Raw genomic sequence first — 21,467 nt, 5'->3', positions numbered from 1 at the left:
CAAAGCAAAGAATTCATTTGCTACTTCCCGTGGGCAGGCAGGTCACGCTCAGGAAAGCAGGGCTCCACCACAGGTAACAGTGACTTGGGAAGACAAATGTCCTAGCTCCAAACATTCCTGCCATCTTTCTTTCTCCCCCTCCACCTGGCATACTGAGTGTGTCCAGTGATTTAGAACATCCCTATGGCCAACAGGGGCCATGGATCTCAGCTGTGTCTCATCCCAGCTTCCCATGCACCTCACTAGCCGGTATGACAAGAAGCAGGAAAAGCTCTGTGTAAGCCCTGCTTAGCAATGACAAAAACATCTCCATATTATCAACACTCTGTTCAGCACATATCCAAAACAAAACCCTATACTAGCCACTCTGAAGACATTTGAGCTAAACAGGGCCAAAATCAGCAGATATGCCCAGCAGAAATGCTCTTTTCCCACTTTCTTCTTAAATACAACATAGGAAATAATACTACACCAATTTACTAGTCAGAGCTTCTCTCAGTTTAAGTGCTCTCCGTGTTTCGTTGGCCCAAAGTAAGCTACTGTCCTCAGTTTGACACACCATAGACTTTTGCAGAAAACCACTCTCCTTTTTTGTTGCTCAGAGGGTGTTTGAATTCAGCTGTAGCCCCAGTTTCCCTCATGTCCATAAGTCCCAGGCCCAAGCACGTGGCCTCAGCTCACATCTCTGGGGAAGTACGTAGGTTGGGGTCTTAAAGTTGCTACAAAATGTGTCAAAAATAAAGTGAAATTAGAGATAGACAACAATCATGATTGGGTAGGAGTGTGCTCCAGTTAATGAAGGATAACAAATTGGGATAAGCAGATGATGTGTCAGCTATTTGACAGACACAGACAAGATGGAAAAGGATGAACAGGAGCATAGCTAAGTGAGACAGAAGCAAGGTCCTGCCCATGGGATGGATGGGCTTAACTCCATGCAGCTGTACAGGCTGGAGGCCAGCTGGATTAGAAGCAGCTTTGTAGGAAATTACCTGATGTTTTAGTGAAAAAAAGGATCTGTGATTCTACTTTTTAGTCAAAAACCAAGAATAGTCCTGAGTGCCATTTGCTCTACAAGGACCATCTGAGGTCAATGAGAAATGTAATTGGTAGCATAAAGGTCACTGAAGGTCAGCTCATTCCCACTGCCTGACCAGGAGCCATCTCAGGTCAGACTCAGAGACAATAATCTATACAAGAAGTCATGTAAAGTCAATCAGAATCCCTATTTTTTGCCCACTATCTAAAGTCTAGTCAATCCAGTGAATTTCGCTGGGGTAGTCTGAGGTCCACCCAATTATCAATTCAACTTGAAAGTGTCCCACATATTTTCTCCAGGGTCATCTGAGGTTAATTTGATATACAAAGAGTTGAGAAGGGGATCATTAGAAATTAACAAAGTTCTTGTGTGGTGTATAGGAGTTAATTGAAGTGCATCTGAGATCCATTCAGATCATTGGAGGTAATTTCAGGCTTCTGCAGGCTGAGGCCAATTGACATCAACATGAGATCCACTTACCTATTTGGAGGTGTTATTATCCAATTAGTGAGAGATGGCTTTGCTCAAATTAAGGTGCAAAGTAGACCAAACGCTGTTTTAACAGCACTGACTTTATTTTGTAAAATTAAATTAATAGGGGAAAGAATGAAAGGGAGAGAGAGGGAAGAAGAGAGATGGTGAAAGCAGAATATAGTTGCCACCAGTGGATCCAGAAGTGCCCCATTGGACCATCTTCACTTTCAGCTCTTCAGTGGTGGAGCAGGAGACCCAGTTTGTTCTTCTGTTGGAACGTTCTGTGCAGGAAGGGATGCTGGGGATACAAGCTCTGCCAAGAATTGTCAAATCTTTTCACTATTTATACACTTTAGCAAACAAAGGAATTAATCCATATTGGCTACAATCTACACAGTTCTCATATTAAATAGTATTCCATCTTCTGTTGATATATATATATATATAATATAATTATTATATATAATATTAAAATATTTATAATACATATTTTGTTATTTATAATATATAAATTATTCCCTTGCTTCCTATGCTAATTAGTCCACATGCTCAGTCTTTCTCTTCTTCTTTCTCTTTCTTTTGAGTCAGTGGGTTTCTTGATTTGATGTTCTGTGAGCTGGTGGCTGCAGATCCCCCTGCAAGAATTACCTTCCACCCAGCTGGAGCTGGTTCAGCAGCTGCTAAGTTGGCTTTATTAGTTTATTCTTTATCTTGGGGGTTTTGTTTGTCTTGTGACCTGTCAATTCTGTATTTTTTGTGTCCACTGTCAGCAATACATCCTTCTTCTCAAGCCTTGTTGAGCTCCCCCTAGGACCTATCACCCAGACAACAGTACCACCTTTATCCAGGATCCACAAAGACATATTTGGGGAGCTTTGGTGGTGGTTGCAAATGGCACCTGTCCCATAATCTGTCCCAAATATGATCTTTGTTTGATCAAATATGAGCTTTTTTTCACACATTCTGTCACTGGGTACATTAACCAGGATGTGCTACTGCCAGGCCTGGAAGTATCACCTTTCTGTCACAAATTCCATCTTTCTGTGGCCTTAACAGTGTTTGAGATAGGTAACTGTAGTCTCTAACTTCCAAGAGGAGGTCACCCAGGCAAATTATCAGCACCATTTCCAACTTAGAGGTCATTGGAGATCAACTTGTAGTACAGTTAGGGGCTCTAAATATCATTTGAGATGAACATGAGATCCAAGTAACTGCTTGGGGTCAGTAGAGATTAAATGAGAGTCAATTAACTGGCCTATGATCACTTCTCAGGAGGGTCATTTGAGATCAACTTGTGGGCTAAATATCTCCTGTAGGGTGATCTGAGGTGAACCTGAGGGGTCAGTTAACCTGTCAAATAGGGCTTATCTGGCACCATCATGAGACCCAGGCATATGCAAGGTGCTGTTTGAGGTCAGCTAGGGTCTTGTTTGTAACCTAGGATCATCTGAGGTCAACCTGATATAGAGACCTTGAAAGACTTGACATACACTTGAGCTTCACAGAGCTCTTTGAAGTCACCACTCTTCTCCTTTGGAGGAGGGGCAAATATTTAAAGTCTGTTTGGTATCCAGTTAAGCAGTCAGGATTCATTTGAGGTCAACCAGGGAGCTTGTTAGGGTTCATCTGAGGTCAGTGTAGCCTTTGCTCAGTGCCCAGAAGTCATTCAAGGTAAACCTCAGATCCTATTTTAATTCGGATTAATTGTTTGGTTTGTCATTTGACATCGACCTTCCCCTCATTTGGTGCCAGTAGGTCAGTCACGGTCCTTGACTCGTGTCTGAGGTCATCTGAGTTCAATTGGAGATGCAACTCTCACTGCAGGGTCGTCTAAGGTCAACTCTCACAGTCATGGCACAGGTCAATTCAAGTAAAGATGAGTTTAAATAGCAAATGGGAGTCACCATAAGGTCCAATTTGCTTCATTTTTGAACCCCAAGGCTCAAATGTTGACCTCATCTGAGGTCAAGACACTAGAAAATTAGATAAAAGAGGTCACCTTGTGACAATATGATGGCTGGTGATCTGCTTGGGGCCATTTAAGGTCAATGCCTGGGGTCAGCTTTACACCCAGTAAATTGGCTGGGGTCACACTGGTCTTCATTTTCATTCAACAAGTTTCTTGGGGTCCTATTCAGAACAGATTAACCTGCAGATGTACCATCTGATATCAAGCTTAACTCCAATTAGCTACACCAAGTTATCACTGCGTGTCAGTCAGCCTGTACTCCTTTAATGCACAGAGGTCACCTTAATCCAGATCACACCTCCTTACAGTCACTTGAGGCCAGCCTTGTACCCATTTAGTAGAACAAGAGGATCTGTGGTCATTCCTAGCTGACCACCCTGGACCTCCCTTCCTCGCCTTGGCCACTTGCTGGCCTGGCTGTTTCCTGCTCAGACGTTTCCAGAGGACACATTAACGCTTGGAATGTCATGGCAGGGGTCATCTGAGGTGCAGCAACTCTTTTTTGTTCATCAGGGGGGACACCTGTGGAAAGCAGGCCACCCTGAGTACACTGTGTAAATGTGTTTTAGTACACATTACTGCCTCGTGCTGCAGGCACAGAAACAAGATGACATTGGCAGGATCTCTGTGGGACGAGAGTTCAGTCAGGAAACACAGCAGGAGAAGGGCTCAGCAAACAGAGACTGCTCTCCATGCCTCAGCCTCCCCTTCCTCACGTCTCTCTCTCCTTTCATCTCCTCCTCCTCCCTTCTGCCAGCCATGCATAAGCTGGGCTGCCTGCAAAGTGTCAAACCTAAATGGTGTTATTTTCAATGGCAACCTGGGAAAGGGAAAGTTTTAGCCATTTACCTAAACCTTTGACACCAAGAACACAGCAAGACTTCCTTTAGGCAACAAAGTTACTTCTTTCCGGCAGAACTTTTCTCTGATTTTTCTTCTTGAACCGTAAGCACTTAATCAGGACTGAATATTAACGTCTAAATTTACAAATTTAATTTAAATTAAATTTAAAACACTGGTTTGTATGTGGAACAAATACAACCAATGCTGTGGAGGTAAATGGAAAGAGCAGTACCACTGTTTGACACTCTTCAATAATAAAGAGCAGAATAGTTTTTGCCTAGTTTTAGTTTGAAATTTTTCTTCCCCAGGAGAAGTTACCATTAACTGGGAGATCCCAGGATAAGTCAGGATATGACAAAGACAGTAAAGAAAAGCTAAAAAAGCATAACAGATCTTGCAAATGATCTAGCAATAAGGCAAGCTCTGGCTACTCTGGTGTGAGTACAGTTGATGAGAAGGCCCAGGTCAGTCCAGACAGGTTTTGCTTTATCTCTGGCAACAATTTTTCAGCAAAAAGTGACGGCATCAGCATTGTAGGTAGGGAAAATAGATATAAAAGGTAGCAGATTTGATAATTGAGTGCTATTCGTTTAGGTCAGCTCCTTGTTTTCACTCGTGGCTATACAGGCTCTTCACATCAGACAGCTAAAATTATAGTAAAAAATAAGACTGTCATATTAAAGCAATGATTTTTTTTTTTTTCTAAATCTGCAGCAGTGATTGGATTTACTGTGTTTTCTAAGAATTGAGTAGACATCTCTATTGAAAAAAATAAATCCAGAGTTTATTGAAAAACTGATAAGTAAATTAAAATATCTTCATCTGTACAAATTAAATTTTGGCTTATGAGACAGGTGTAGAAGGATTCCTGCTGTAAGTACATTGACTACAGGAATAGAAACTAATGCTACTACAGAGCTAAAACAAAAGAGGAGCTGGGAACCACATGTTAAATATAAAAGAGATGTTTATTACTTTGAGATTAAAAATAAAGATAATTGCATTATTCTCTGTATGTCACTTTCACCTGTTTCCCTTAGTGCTCAGAAACCTTATTTCATTTTACACCTGTCAAGAACAGAAACATTGTGAAAGTGTTCTTTTATTCTTTGGAAATAATATGAAATAGACTGACAAAACTACAACAAATACAAATCCATTTCTAGAAAATACATGTGTAATATCCCTTTTGATTTTATTGCACTAACAATAAATGAATACCCCCAAATACACCACAATTGTGAATAAAAGAAAAAAGAAAAAGCTTTCCTGAGTATGAGGTTTTCAATTTCTGAACATTTTTCCTATGTTCAAGCTACATCTCCAATGCAGCAGATGCCAAAAAAATATTTTGCTGTGGGTAATCCCAACTGAATTCCTAAGTAAGCTTCTTTTAAGCTCATATTAAAAAGCAAGCTTATAAATACTCTGGTGGATTTTTTGTTTTGTTAAATTCTTTCAAAACTTTACTGCCTGACTTATTTTAACAAAGTAAACAGGGTTTGTTTTTTTTTTTCCTGAACCCACCAGAATTATAAAAGAAATCCCTGTATGTGCTTTTCAGCATAAGCAAATATTGAAGCTAATAATCAGAAATCCCTATGGTTTGGTTGGACACACATGATTTCCTCTTCCACTCTAGCTGTCGAGCAGTTGGAGAAGGAACCTGACTTCCACATCTTCCATTTCATATGAACCCCAGTTTTAGTGTGAGTGGGGCTTACTGCTGACCCCATTAAAGGCTGTTGGGGTATTTTTTTCATGTGTTCAGTAGCCATGTGCTTCAATCCAAAGTCAGTATTTAGAAACCAAAAGACAATTTAAAGAATGTACAGAATTTGTAGTAAGAAAGATACCAAGATCTCAAAGAAATATATTTTTTAAATTATTTTCAATATAATTTATTACTCAACTGTGAAAAAGGAGAGAGGGAAGGTCTTTAATCAAATACTTAAATTTACAGTTAAGTGAAAAGTGAATCAGCACTCCCAAAAATCCAGAAAGAAAGGTGAGGCATAATTTATCAGCCAGCACAATTACTGGATTTCTTCAAGTTAATGTCTCCATGCATGGAAAAATTAGTGCAAGAATAAAAATATACAGTGGAAAAATTTGAAATGCCTATTGTTCTTGTTTCATCCACTTAATATTTCACACTGAACAAAATTAAATAGCTACAAAATTAAATAAACTACATTTCAACAGATATTTGTATCTTGCAAGGATCCCCATTTTCATACTGTAATACAGTATTTAGCTTGACAGATACTTTCCAGAAGGAATTAAGTTAATCTACACTGACCTGGCTCTATATCACAAGAATTCTCACAAGTGTTGCTGTGCGTGTAGGAGGAACCCACTCTTGCAGGCAACAGGAGCATTGTCAAGAAGAGGTCATCTGAAGAATGATTTGTGCCTACCTTCAAGACTTGCAAGGAAATGAAAAGTTCTCAAACCCAGCCTGGTCTAGAGTTTATTTTTTGTGCATAACATATATGTGTTCTGAATTTATGGCAACATTTGAGGAAAACAACAGTATCAGGGCAGGAGTTGCACTGCCTTTGACTTTAAAGTCATATTTATGTGTCATTTAACTTAACTGAATTTAAAGGCATACAAATAGTTAGAGATCCTTGAGAGAAAGAGCTTTCTTTAAATCATATTTGTATTCATGTAAGCACATATCTCCCTAAAGTCAGGTTTTAAAATGATAGCCATAGGAAGCAGAATTACTGCCTTACAGGCATATGGACCAAAATTCACCCTCAGTCTGCAGAGGTGCAATCAAACTACCTCTTTCACAGACAAGCTAAGTTTTCTGGTATATTGACTTGCTTCCAAAAATAAAGAGCCAAAGGAAACTGTGTATTTTGCAAAATGAAGAGTGTAATCTGGTGGGGAAAAATGAAGGGGGGAGGGAGGTGTCTATCAAATCATGTTAAAAAGAAGAAAACCCGACAGGAACCTCTTCTGAATGTTCTCAGAAACTGGAGGCATCTCAGATAAACATTGTGTAGATGATTACTTCAATGACTGTTTACAATGCTGATTGCTTCAACATCATAATCATAATCAATATAAAAACTGGGAACATGTAACTACCAAATCCTGTGTATATGTAGACACTTACTAAATATAGCAAATAAATCACAAATCATAACAAAAATCCCCCTTACACCTTAAAATTTACCGTCAGCTGTAGTGGAAATATTATTTATTTTTTTAATTCAAGTATAAAGTTTCCTAATGACCGACATTTGAAAGTCAGATTTTTTTACTCAACATCTAAGTTGCTTTAATGGTGTGACCTGTATTGGAACACCAGTTGTGTTAGAAATACTTCTGCTGAAAACTTCCTCTTAGCCTTTACTCAGTAAAAATCGTATTGCATGGATTGATTTTTCTGTTTTCTGAACTTCAGCTGTGATCAGAGGCAGAAACAAATGTGGATGCTGCCTAACATAATTGCACCACTGTTAGGCAACAGTCCTACATTCACCCTGACACTGGCAAGTCAAACACCAAATGGAACAAACTATTCTTTGTGATTTCTAACACCTTTTTTTCCAAGTGCAATTTTAAAACATTCAGAAGGTAAAATATTATAAAGACAGGCAAGTCCTAAAAGCCAAATGACATTCTAGATGTTTGTATTAAAGACCACAGAAAATTCAACTTCATTAACTCAAAATGAGGAAAATTGATGTTTGTGGGTCCAATAATCTGCCACTTCATTGTGCAAATTTTCTTGGTATGTGAAAAGAACTGAAGACAAAGTTCCCACGAATTTTTTCAGTCTGTCATGACTACTTTTTAAACCAAAAATTCATTAGTCATCTATTCTTAGTTTGTGTCTGCATCAAAATCAATAATAAAGAGAAAGTAGTATCTCTGCAGTTTCCTGGAGAGCCTTTTACACTCAAGAAAAGTGAGCACAGGGCTGAGTGGGCTCTCACTGAAAACTAATTATTTGCATGTGTATACATTCATTTATTTACTAAAGAGCAGAAGTAGAAACAAAAATTATTACCACTTGGAAATAAACTTGTCACAGTTATTTTCTTAAGAAAATGCAATCTGGAACCATGATCCACATTATAACAAAAAAGGCACTGATGGGACAGTTCTTCCAGGTAAGGCATGACCTGCTCCTGGAATTCACTAATCTGTACAAGAAAGGCCAGCACAAGATCGTGGAAAGGGAGTAAATAAAGCTGATTTTTTTTCATTCCTTGTCTATAGCGTCTAGCCAGCGTTGCTGCACTCAGTCACCTTCATTCTGTGATTTTGGCCAAAGCCTTGGCAGTGATAAGGGACTTCAAACATAAGTTTGAAGCATGCAGACACACGGGCTCTCTGCTTCACAGCTGTGTGTCGTACTCAGAAGGCTCATCTGCTTCATCAGCTTCTTTGGTGCTTGTTTCCATTTCTATTCCAAAGGCTGGACCGGCTGTTTCCAACCTGTAGTCGCTTCTTCTCAAATCTGTGGCAAGAAAACAAATTCAATAATGCAGCCAAGTAAATGTTAGAAAAGCACAAACATCTCTAGCAGTGTTCAACCCAATACCTGATGGCAGTTTGTTTGATATTTCCAGGAGGAAGAAAATCTGGAGCAAGGCAAATAAGAACCAGGGGGTTGAGAGCCCTGGGGAGCTCAGTAGTGTGAGCCCATGTGAATGAACCTTCCCTGACTGTATTCCTTCAGCTGATTTTCCCTTCTGTTATAATCTCCAGCTGCCACAGACAAAAATAATCAAACCAATAACACCGCAGTTTCTGTTTCAGAATCAAACAGCAACTATTACTCCATGTTGGCAACGAAGGGAAGGAGTTTTCTCACAGAAAAAAACCCCAGTGGTGTTTTCCCCAGCTAATGCATTGCAAATTTTCTATCGTTACTCTTTCTTATTCTAAAAGTTATTGCAGATGTTATCTGTAGTGATAACCCTGGAAAAATGGGCTCCCATTCAGCAAAAACAGGGAAACAATTCCATGAGAAGAAGCTTTCATGCTGAATGCCAGCACCAGGTTGATGAGCTCCCACTCTCACACGGATGTTAGGCAAAAGAGCAGTATTCTCATATCTCCCTTTGCACATGAGGACTGTGCCTACCAGAGTCTTTCACCTCAATAGAATTTCAGGTCTTGTCTTTATAGCACATCAAGGCCTTCACTTTGTTGCACTTACAAAGCTATACATAGATTAAAAATTTATCTTTACTTTGCATACCGGGAAGTTTCAGCTTTTTGCAGCAAGAATTACAACGATGCTTTGCAATGAAGTTTCTTATTGCATCTTCTCCGAGATTTGCTGGTCCAAATACCATCTTTCCAGACCTAAAAGAAATATTCTTTAAAAATTAATGAATCTAAAATGAAACAATTACAGGGGAGGGAGATGGTGCCATTTTTCATTTTTTTGAGTCAGCTAGTCCTTTTTATCAAGACAATCAAAGGTTTATACACAAGATTCTTAGATATGAGACAAGAAAACTGTCAGTTCCAGTAAAATATTAGCCTACATATATCCCACACTACTTTCCTTTTTCTCTAAAGAAGACAGGACAGCCTCATCAGTCCTTAATAAACTACTCAAAGGAAATGTGGGCACAGTGACACTTGCCATAATCTGTGATTCTGCTGCAGCCACCATTCTTCACCAAGCAAGCAATTTGGTTCCAGTGCTGATGGTGGGCATATGAGAACAAAACAGAGCTAACAAGGACTTTTTTTTCTCTTCAATTAAAACCAAAAGGGCAAAGTCTAGCAGAAATCTAGTCACAAAACAAATGCAGCATAGAAAAATTAAAAAAAAAAAAAAAAATTAACCCCAAAACCCACAGTATGCTGCTGACAAGCAAGGTTTTAAAATTTATTGTCTTCATCCTGTGCTCATTTCCAAGTGTCTGTTCTCTGACCAATTCATCAATGCTACTAGGGGATCCATTTGTGCAAGTGTATTGTGTATTCTGAAAGAAAGTGCCACAATTAGAAATCACCTATATCCACACAAGTATTAGAAGAACCACATAATTACAACAGATTCTTAAGGTAGTCTGAAAGCTCAGTGCTCATTAATTTTAGTATAGCTGCACCTTTATTCTCAAGAATTTGACAGTCTAGACACTACGGAACACAGCACACAAGAAACACTTCCAAAGAATTTTTTTAAATGCTACTATTTTATTTTAATGATATGCAGAGTGGAAAAAACACATTTCAAAATCTGAAATCAATTACAACTCTGATAAGCTATAGAAAAATATTTTAATTGTCCCAAATCTATCTGTAATTCACACTAACAAAACTACATTCTCTCTAAGGAAGGCAGTGTTCAAACATGAAGCTCTTCCCTTTCACACAAGACAACAGCAATGATTAGCCAAAACTACTATACAAAAAATTTAATATCTTTCTTATTTCTTGCAGACCCTGGAGATTATGTCTCCTGGATCCTGTGAAGGACTCATCTAATCATCTTTTAATGAAAATAAATGAATCAAACAAGGGAAGAAGTAAATTATCAATCAAAGGCCACATATGCAATATAAATAATATGAGGCAATATAGCCATTTCTATCCTTTGCTGGAATCTGATGAAATGCCATAGAATTAGAATGTACCTAAGTATTTGCTTGAGCAGGTATAGGAAATTAGGAAGACTTTGCTAGTTTCAGGGCCTCACAGGCACTCTTATACTTCCTCTTATCTAACCATTACTCTGTGCAAGGTGGAGCAAGTAAGACAGAATGATATTTTCTCATGCTGTTTTGAGATAAAAATATATCCTCTCTGCAATATATATGAAGTAACCTTTCCTCTCTACCCAGTACTGGCAATGGTTCAAGAGGAATACTGCATTTAAATTTGAAAAACTCTTTCAAGGAATCTGGGGATAAATTTGAAATTATCATCAGCCTAAAAACCATAACATGTAAAGACTGGGGAGTAGTTTAACATGAAGAAAAAGATTTAAGGAGAAGATTATTTAACTTTTTTTTCTCTGTGTTGTCAGTCGGCAGTACCAGGAAGAAACATTTCAATGAAAAGAAATTTTAAAAATTAAAATAGAAAAGGAAAAACCTTTCAAGAAGCAATAATATCATACTATTGGAAACAGATGCTCTGTGAATGTATCAGTTCTTTTCAGTCTGAAACTCAAAACACTCATTTACTCAACTCTGAATCTGGACCTGATATCCCTGAAAACTTTGCCCACATTAACTTTGTTGTGGCCTTGCCAAGTAGTACATGTTACAAAAAGCACTCAGAGCATTGCTTTTGAGGCAATTCTTCTCAATGTTTGGGCAGGACAGGAGTCTGCAAGAACTGTGTTAAAACCCTGCTGCTGTGCCTCAATTACATCTGTTTCAAAGGGAATCTTCCTGTGAATGTCATGCCTGTACCATTCCATCACTTCATACATTCTGTGCAGTGCACGTGGCCAGACCTCACACTGACTGGCATCAGCCCAGGATCTGTCTGAGATGTCACAGCATAAGGCATACTTTCCAAACAGATCTATTATATTTGTCTTGATCTGGATATGAAACCAAGACATAAAGCACTATCACAGACCTGGAGGTCACATTTTGCCATTGCAAAGTCCTTTCCAAAACACAGTGTGAGATGCATGAAATAAAAGGCTTACATGACACAGGACAGGATAATGACATGAGCCAATAAATTGACGGAGTTAAAAAAGCAAAACATAAATAATTTAACTGTAAGTAACGCCAAAATTTCAATCAGCCCCATCAGTCAGGTGCCATCTATTTTATCCTAGGTTTCCAGGAGAACATGAGCTCAAAGTATCTTTTGTTTTTGATCTTATCTAAGTATCTTACCTACAAAAGAAAACTTAAAACATATCTTGCCTCTGTCAGAAATGTTTCTCCTGTGAGCAAATGAAGGTTAGAGCAAAGACAGTGCTTTTACATTGCAATTCTTATTACTCTTTTAGAAAATGTTTCTTAGAATTGGGTGTCTGCTTAGAGAAAACAACACAGTTTCACTGCCTTATTCCTTTAGAACTCTGAATCAAACAATATCATTTCACTAGCTGCTGTTCTGAAGATTTCCCTGAATATAAAAAAATCAAGCTGGGTTTGATTAATTAATCAACACTTGCTCTCTAACTAGGACTAACTATTTTGCAGATGATAAACAAAAAAAGTTCTGAGAATAAGATCTGTATGACCCAATTTTATTTATCAATTAAACAAAATTATTTAATAGCAAAAATAATAGAGGAGAACACTAATAAAAATAAACTTCATGGTAATAATGCAGACAAATATTATCCTTATTTTAAAGAGGATAAGCTGACTTGCCTTGTGAGCTTCAGTCAGTGCCTCTCTGTTGTTTACAGCAACAACTGTTACTGTTTATGTGACTGCTGATATTAAAGATCTTCTTGAATAGTAGAAAATCAGAATTTCATATATCTGTAGTAATACCTTTAAAGTATTTGGCTAGAGAAATCTAGAGAACAGCAACACGACTGACTCCCTGCATCTCTAACTTGAGCTGTTTCTGTCATGAGCCCATGGCCTACTTAGGGCAAAGACTTTGTTATTGAGAAGTGTTCAGCATATATTTGCTCTCATATCTTTTGTGTTTCCAAAATAAATATTATATGTACAATACAGCTGCAGTCATAATTAAGCATTAAGGCAGTCATTTACTACTTATCTTTTTGAAATATTAATTATGGTCCCAGAACAAAGAACTTGCTTACAAAATTAACTTGGATTTCCACATTGTAGGCAAGTCATCTGATATTTCTGTAGTTAATTGTCCTTTTTATTACATTGGACTATGTACATTTGCATCTTCCTACCTTCCAAACGTGAGAATCAAATGGCATGAGCTGAGCAAGGGGCAGTCAAGTTGAAGACCAGATAGGGGAGGGGCAGGGATGTCAGGGCAGATCTGGGGAGGTGTGTGGGGTTAGGAAGAGTAGGAGAGCTGTAGGAGAGCAGCCATCAACACCAGTGCTTCTGCTCTTACTACAGGAAATACCATTGAGGAGCAAGGTCACAGAAGGGGAGAACAGCCATGGTTCTGATTCTGAGATTTGATTCACAAGGGCAGACTGCTATTTCTGTGTGTCTAGTCTGTCCAGTTTTTGTAAGTTTCCACCCGTGATCTACCATCTTCATATCATGACTCTGAAGACATGCTGCGTGCTAAAATGCAACACAAACTTATTGGAGAGGTTAAAGAGGCAGGGGCCATTTCTTCATCCTCTTAAGCTACTGTGGCCCCATATACTGCATGAAAAAGTCGGGGGAAGCGGGACTGCCACATCCATATCCTTTGTACGAGTGTGAAGAGATTGGTCCCAGCACAGCAGTGCAGACTCTCCCACCTTTCATACACCTTTTGCCACACGTTGTGAGCTGGGGCACTTCAGAGTCCCCCCAAGCCCAGGAGAAGATGTAGTCTCTCCATTGGCATCATACTGTCATTTAACCCAAGCACCATGTGGAAAAAAAGCATTAAAACCTCCCCCACAAAGTACAGAAAACCATCCTAAGTATACAGACTGTAGGCAGAAGGTCTGAAAGGAATGATAATTTCAACAGAAAGAAACCTACTTTTTGTCTTCAGGTTTAATCACAGATGGATCTGTAAGGTTTTCCCCAACACCTACAAAAAATAAACATTGTGTGTGTTACAAAGGAAGGTAGCCATGATTTCATAATCTGGCCCTTAACAAAAGATGTAATTAACTGCTTTCTTGGTACATCATAAAATGTCATAGTTAAAGTGGTCATGAGCTAGTATGAAAATATAAAAATTCGTAAAGTATATGGCAATATAGTTCTCATTACAGTTCTGACTTCAGCTGCTTTGAGGTTAATTCATATGTAGACAGAAATTGTATGCAAATGTAATAAATATTATATCAAAGCTCAACTAACTAAAATGTGACCTATCAAAATATTGTTATTTTACTTGGAGTAAGGGTACTAATCAGATATAGATCTTACCAATATCAACAGACCTACTTTCAGACAGACATTCTCTTCAAGGAAACAAACACAAGAAGCCACAGCTATGCTTCTATGTGCAAATACTTGCAAATTTTTGCAAATATTTGGATTGTTTACCCCTGTCTGTGTTTGGGTAGCCAAGGAAGCATACTGAAGATATAATTACATTATGATACCTGAATGCTGATACCTATGTTGCAGTACTGTTGAAGTACATTATGTTTATGAAAACCATCTTTTTTTATATCCAACAAAATTGCTGTGTTTTCACAGTAATGAAAAGTCTGTGGTCATATGACCACATGATATGTTATTATTTTTATTTCAACATGGTAAATTTATGTTCTGCAACAAAAATAAAGATTCTGGAGACAGCATAATGTGGCTGAAATACCCCTAGACTGCAATGTAAGCCATTTCAATTTATGTATATTAGATAAATATATATATATATATACACACACTTATGTGGATGTGGGGATGATCCTGGTATTAAAAAGCAAATTGTCATCTAGATTCATCCTAGTAGAACTCCAAGGAGAGCAGCCATCATTGCACTTTTCATTGGTTCCAGATCAGAGAATTAAACACAAAGCCAAAACTAGAGCTGATCTCACTTTTTTTAAGATGAAAACTGAGATTTACATAAATGTTTATATTCTTCATTTTTGAGCCAACACAGTTGCTCTGGAACTATGAGAGTTATGTAATAAACCTGAGAAAATTTCATACAAATTCTGATAAGCTATGGCAAAGACACACTTATTATTTCTGCTTGGGTTTTTTTGTTTTTTTTTTTTTATATGTACAGCTAAAGCCAATCAAGGCAAGGATGGAATTATAGGCTTATTTTGCATAATAAGTATGTCTCTTTGTAACTTACAGCTTCTGGATGCTGTAAAATATAAATATGTTAAGTCTCTGGCTACTCATAGACTTTCCCCTTGACGGAAAAGAAAAGTGATAGTGTTTATACTATTTGATGGGTGATGTTCATCTGAACATTGTCAACTGTTTTATCTCCTCAAAATATGCCATCTTCCCACTTACATATGTACAGTAAAATGATCACATGCTCTTTGAAGGAGTCTCTAGGCTTTATGAATAGCGTTCAGGCTTACAGCTTATTTAAATTGCATACAGATTTATTAATATGAACAATAAAAAAATGCAGCTAGTTCATACATTTCTGAAAGATTTACATACACATTAAGTGTGCATATATACATGAGTACATTTGAATCTCTGTATTATTTATATATCTTATGAAAAATAAAAATACCTTAACTGTGAAGTGTCTTTTTTGGAGCTGGATGAAATGTTCCTGCAGTTTATCTAACTGCTCTTTTGGTCCTTCAGCCTGGAGGCATTTGAAGCATATTATTTTCCCATTACACCTACATTAACCTAGATTGTTTCTGTGGATTCTCATTTATCGGCATCACGCAACAGATATCCAGAGGTTTTTTTGAGCTTTGCATTTTCTCATCTAAGTGAGAATTTTTTCCCATTCCTCAGTACTAAATTCTCTTCTGAGATGATTACTTTCCATCTGGTTTCAGATAGCAATCCTGTGCTAGCAGTCACCTTGCAAATCCAGGACGAGGAGCTCCCCACGGGTGTAGACGTAGGTCCAGTGAGAGAAGGCCAGCATCAGCTCTTCCAGCAAGCTGATGGGGGTAATCTCATCTCCATTGTTGTTGTTGTACTTCCGAAATTCACCAGTCATGTACTTCTCGATGGTCAGCCACTGGTTTGCAGAATGGCAGTAGATGAGGAAAACTTCCAGGAACCTGTAGATATAAATACTGTCTGTCAGCAGCTGGCAAGGCGATAAGTGTCCTCACAGTCGGCAGCCGGCAAGGTGCAGAGCAAAAAGAAGGACGTGTCTTCTTTGGCTGGAGCATTTTCAACAACAGTAGGCACCAAAGAGTAGAGAGAACAAAGGTTTCCTTGGTCTGACAACTCTCAAAAAAAAACCACCTGATCAGAAAGTGTACTATATGGAAAAAAAACATAATCTGATTTACCCTAGTCCACTGCAAATGAGCTACATCAAATTGTTTTAGTCGATTACGTAAAAGGCAATTCTTGCTGAAGTCTAAGGAACAGAATGTTTATTTTGCCACTACATGTAATTATAAAGACATAAAGACAAACTTCAAAGCTGCCTACCTTTCTTCTTATAAGTTCATTATCTATCCTTAGACATTATCATTACCACTGCATTATCATTGCAACCCATAGCAGAAAAGGAGGCTGAAAAGAGAAACCTCTTTCACCTAGTACTTAAAGACACTGAATTTACCTTGGAGTATAGGGAATAGTATGAGGCTTCACTTGGTTGAAGGTATAGATTAACTTCTGGGCAACCCTTTGCTGTTGAATTTCCTGAAAAAAAGATAATGTTATAAAAACCACTTCATTTTCATGAAGAAAGGTGTCATGAATCTGTCAAAAAACTAAACAAACACACACACACACTTACCCTGATAATCTGTTTTTTACAAATGGGAGCTACATCTTCCTCAAAACCTTTTTTCTTTCCAAAAGATAACATCAAAACATATGCCAACCTTGTTGAAGACATTAACAAGTAAGCAGTCTAACATCAGGCTAGGCCGTTCAGTGCTCCTTCACTCACCCTCAGACAGAGATGTAATACTGTGCCATGGTGAAAGATCTTTTGCCAAGTTTGAACCACCTCTGGCAGGAAAGACTTCACAATAAAAACTTGTCCCAGCTTTAATGCATCACTCTCAGACCAAGTACAAATGACCTTCATGGCCCTCCGCAGACCCCCATCCATCTCCTCCCGTGACAGGACTTGGATCATTGCAGTTGTGCCACACTGGGACCAGGAAGACATGCTTTTATCAAGATTCATAGGTGAACTTTCCTCTAGCTGATAGACTGTCACTTCCTCTCCAGCTTAAATAAAAAGAAGCTTTGTTAGCAAAAGTAAATTGCAGGAACAGGAGAGAACAGCATTTTAATTTGGTGTCCTCTTTTATAGCATACCTCTTTACACACCTGTCTAAGCCACACTTTTTTAAGAAGAGAGCCTTTTTCTCATACCTGTCCATCTGTCTGAAAACTTCCCCAGCCTAAACTTACACCATTTAGCATATTCATTCATCTACTATGATAATAGGTGGTCCAAAGAGCTTGTATTAAACAATGATAAATGGAAGAACTCCCGGATTCTTCCACACAAACAAAGCTCACTGATACTCTAGTCTATAGCAGTCATTTGAAAGAACATATTTTTAAAGGGTCACCATTTTTAGCTCCACTGTATGAACTGTAAATATCCTGTGTGTAATTCTCTCTCTTTATGCACTTATGTGGAAGGGGAATTTTTAGGAATACCTAAGTTAATCATTATCTGTGGAACACTCCCTGTATTTTTCTTTTAACTTTGTGTTTCACAAAGTAAACCCCAAAAAACAGCAAACACCCAAATGAACCTGCAGGAGCAGAACGCGTGAATTCAAATCTTAGTCTAGAAATAGTTAAAATAATTGTTTAAAATAATATTAAAAATAAACCTAGGGAAAAAAAATCATGACAACAAGGCAAACAGTTTGTAATAGATATTTAGTATTAAAGATTAAAGGTTAATTTTGTAGTTGATAGAATATTGGCTGTAGTCAGGAGTGCCACCTTTTGCCACAGACAGAGCTGAGCTGTTTCAAAAGCATTCACTTGGCCATGATGTGATGAGCCAGTGAAATTAGATTGAAAAGGATGTTTCCAGGAGAACAAGCTAAAGCAAATTATCAGGAAGCTTACAGTTTGGGTATTTAAAACTAATATTTTGATTTCTTTCTAGAAATTCCGATGGTATTTGCAATGATGAAATGTTTAAGATGTTCTGCTACTGCTAGTAACATCTTTTCTGCAAGCAGAACCTGGTGAGTTTTAACTCAGTTACACTCTGTTTCCCCCTGGAGAGTTGTAGCGACATTCCTCTCTTGCAGCAGAATCAACAACACTTTTCTGTTGCCACCACTTGAAAACTAATGAGTGGATTCATTTTTTTTAAATCTGACTTTCCTTCCAACAATCCACATTATTTGTAACATTAATTAATAAGAAACAGGTTTTTGCTGACAAGTGTGATGAGGTAACTAAATTGCCAAATAGTAAAGATTGTCATAAGCAATCACAAACTGGATTCAGACTAGTAGATTTCCTCCCCACTCTAGAGCTTGCCTTTCACCAATTAGCACAAATGCAGATGCTGTTGAAACCAGCAATTTAAGCACATCTTAATTTAAAATAAAGCAACTGGAAAAGTCAGTACCTTATGTAAAAGATAGACACTTGAATAAAGATAGTATAACTAGACACATTTTTTAATCTTACATTAAATCTTCATTTTATTATCTTTCGACAGTTTAATACCTAGAAAGATATCTCCTAGGAGTTTCAAAGATTAGAATGCTCAATACAGCCATAGCTATATTAATTATCTACAGCAATAAGGTCACAAGAAATCCTATGATGCTGCAAGTATCAGCAATTAGTTGCTGTGAGACAAAATATTCTACCTATTGAGAAGGCAGCACCTAGATATCAGAAGTCTAGAGACAGAGCTTCTGCTGCAGTAAGCAAATACTACACGCTATTTTCAGAATTCTTCCCAAAAAAATTATGGATTATGCTCTATAACTCTTCAGTTACAGCAAAGATTTTTTTCTTTGACACTAAAGACACTTAAAGTTTTTTGTGCCAGATAAAGGAATTGTGCTCTTTAAATGACTACCTGATTTTCTTCTTGATGGCATATCCTATTCATAGATTTACATGTGTGTCTGTGTGTGTGGAAGAGAAACAGAAACAATTAAGTTATCAAGGTTAAGGGAAAACTTCTGACTGTCTTCAGCAATCCTAAGGATGGATACATAAAGGATGGAGTTAGACTAATCTCTGAGGCTGACAGTGATCACATGAGTACTAACAGTTACAAACTACAGCAAGGGAAACCCCAGTAATGCAGGGAAAAACATTAGATTCATGAGTAGGCCAATCAAACACTGGAAGATGTTTCCCAATGAAAACGAGGAGTCTCCATTTATAGATCTAATCAAAATGCAATTCTACAGTTCATCAGCAATCTGATCTGAGTCGGCCATGGAAGGAGTTGGACAAGGTGACCTCCTAAAGTTGCTAAAGTACTACATAACTACAATTCTACCTTGTTTTGTCTCTTTCAGAAAATAAGAATTGTTGAAATAAATCCAAGGAAATTTCTCAAGCACAGTTTTTAAAAGATATGAATGTATTTATAAATACATGAAGTATTTATAAAGCAAAACATATAAGCAAGAAGTTGGTACTTACCAAAGAGTTGGACTGGTGTAAATGGTATTGTCTGAGCAAGTCTCATTAAGTTGTTTCTTTCAACAGCTGCAAGGAACACAGATTTCACTGCTAGACTGAATAAAAAAGCTGGCTAAGTTTCAAAAACTTCTGCACTTTTCTGTAGTGTACAAAGCCAAGGAGGAGGCAGCAGTTGATCCTGTGTCACATCTGATCACAATTTGTTTTACCTAGACACCAACTCCCCTTTCCACACTGTTGTGTTTCAGGAATTGCATTCCCCAGTTTGGTGTTCCCACTGAAACACGTCAAACCACGTACTTCGCCCACTCCTCCTCCCCCTGTCCTTCCCCCTCTTGGGGCTGGAGAGGGGGACTGGAGGCACAAAAGGTAAAGATCATGGGTTAGGATAAGAACAGTTTGCTGGAAACAGCAACCAGACAAGGAAATGAACAGTAACAACCAACTGATGACAAGGGGCACAAAAAATGAATGATTCACATAGACAGTCCCTGACAATTGACAAGACCCCACTACCTCGATCCAGAAGGGACCCCTCCTCCCCAGAAGAGATTCCCTTCCCCCCAAGCCTTGGCAGTGACCTGACACAGTAGAGTATGTACAGGTATGGCTGCATACCCTCTTGAGCAGGAGGGTACTTGCTCCCAATACTGGTACTGGTAGAGACTGGTACAAACTGGTAAGGCATGGAAAACTTCCTCTTTAGCTTGCTTGATGAAATACTAAGCAAGTTCACAGATGGTACAAAATTGTAAGGAGCTGTTGACTCCCTCAAAGACAAGGAGGCCTTTCCACAGCCAAGGTACAGGCCAGTAGGGAGGAAAAAAAGATTATCTTCATATTACTGGAGTTGGGTAGTCAGCATTCCCTCATACTTGACAGGAGTCACCTCTGAGGGTTTCCGTTCTATTCTCAATCCCTTTGTCAATGCTCACATCCTGGCACAGGGACCCCAGTTGCTTGGTTGCACTACTGTATAGTTCCATATCATGGGCTGTGATATCCACACATCAGAGCTCCCAGGTCAGCAGGGACTCTCCTGACTGGTGCCTGAAAATTTTTCACGTACCTTGCAGCTCACCTAGGGGGGTGATTTTCTCTGGTCCTGCTTCCCATTCTGAGGGCCCTGCTTCCTCTTCAGTATGCAAACTGGTCTGGGCTTGAATTTCTTCTGTATAGGAACAGCTGGTACCAGCATTGTTCCTGTGGTTCAGCTGCAGTTTGAGTAGCCCCAGTGCCTGTTGCTCTGCTTTCCTCCTCTTCCCCCTGAGGGTGCTGTCTAGTACTGTGAGCAGTGTCTGATAAACAGTAACCAGGGCCCATTGCAGAATTTCCCGCCTCTCTGGAACTGCCACAGCGTTTTTCCTTTCAAATATTCTGCCACTTTAACAGTTCAGGGATGAACTTCCAAGCCATTGGAGCAGAATAATCCTTCAAAAGCTGGCCCATTTTCTCCCACATTACAGGCCAATCATGGCTATCCACCCTCAGGGTAGATCTCTGAAAGACCTTCCTAAGAGTCCCTATTTCTAATCAGGGTGTAAGACTGCACTGAAGAGACCCAGCAACTTAGGTCCTGACGGATGTAGCAACAAAAGCATGCTTTTCTTAATATCCAAAGGGAATTCAAAATCCTCCATAGCTGGTGTAACAGGCCTCAAGGAGGAAAAAGGAATTAAAAGCTGGGGAAAATAATCCTTCTCTGTTCTGCTCACAGGCTGGGTGCAATTATTACAGAAACACAGAATCATAGAATATGCTGAGGAAGACATCAAGAAGCAGATCCATAAGG

At 38.5% G+C, this 21,467-nt stretch overlaps 1 protein-coding gene across 5 annotated transcripts in view; it reads right to left on the bottom strand.

Moving 5' to 3' along the window:
* Positions 1–6,201: 6,201 nt before the first annotated feature.
* TRPM6 (transient receptor potential cation channel subfamily M member 6) overlaps positions 6,202–21,467 on the bottom strand; it is a 91,887-nt gene continuing 76,621 nt past the window's right edge. For all 5 annotated transcript variants that reach the window (XM_023944834.2, XM_086869833.1, XM_086869834.1 and 2 more), the window contains 7 exons: positions 19,676–19,741; positions 16,971–17,257; positions 16,635–16,717; positions 15,914–16,119; positions 13,928–13,979; positions 9,556–9,662; positions 6,202–8,808 (listed from right to left, as the gene is read on the bottom strand). In XM_023944834.2, coding sequence (XP_023800602.2) covers positions 8,687–8,808; positions 9,556–9,662; positions 13,928–13,979; positions 15,914–16,119; positions 16,635–16,717; positions 16,971–17,257; positions 19,676–19,741 — 923 coding nt within the window. In that variant the 3' untranslated portion in view covers positions 6,202–8,686. The remainder of the gene's footprint in view (positions 8,809–9,555; positions 9,663–13,927; positions 13,980–15,913; positions 16,120–16,634; positions 16,718–16,970; positions 17,258–19,675; positions 19,742–21,467) is intronic.

This window comes from Cyanistes caeruleus, chromosome Z, assembly GCF_971803275.1.
Source record: "Cyanistes caeruleus chromosome Z, bCyaCae1.hap1.1, whole genome shotgun sequence".
Lineage (NCBI taxonomy): Eukaryota > Metazoa > Chordata > Aves > Passeriformes > Paridae > Cyanistes > Cyanistes caeruleus.
Note: the sequence above shows the minus strand (reverse complement) of the source record. Positions and strands in the feature narration are given on the sequence as shown.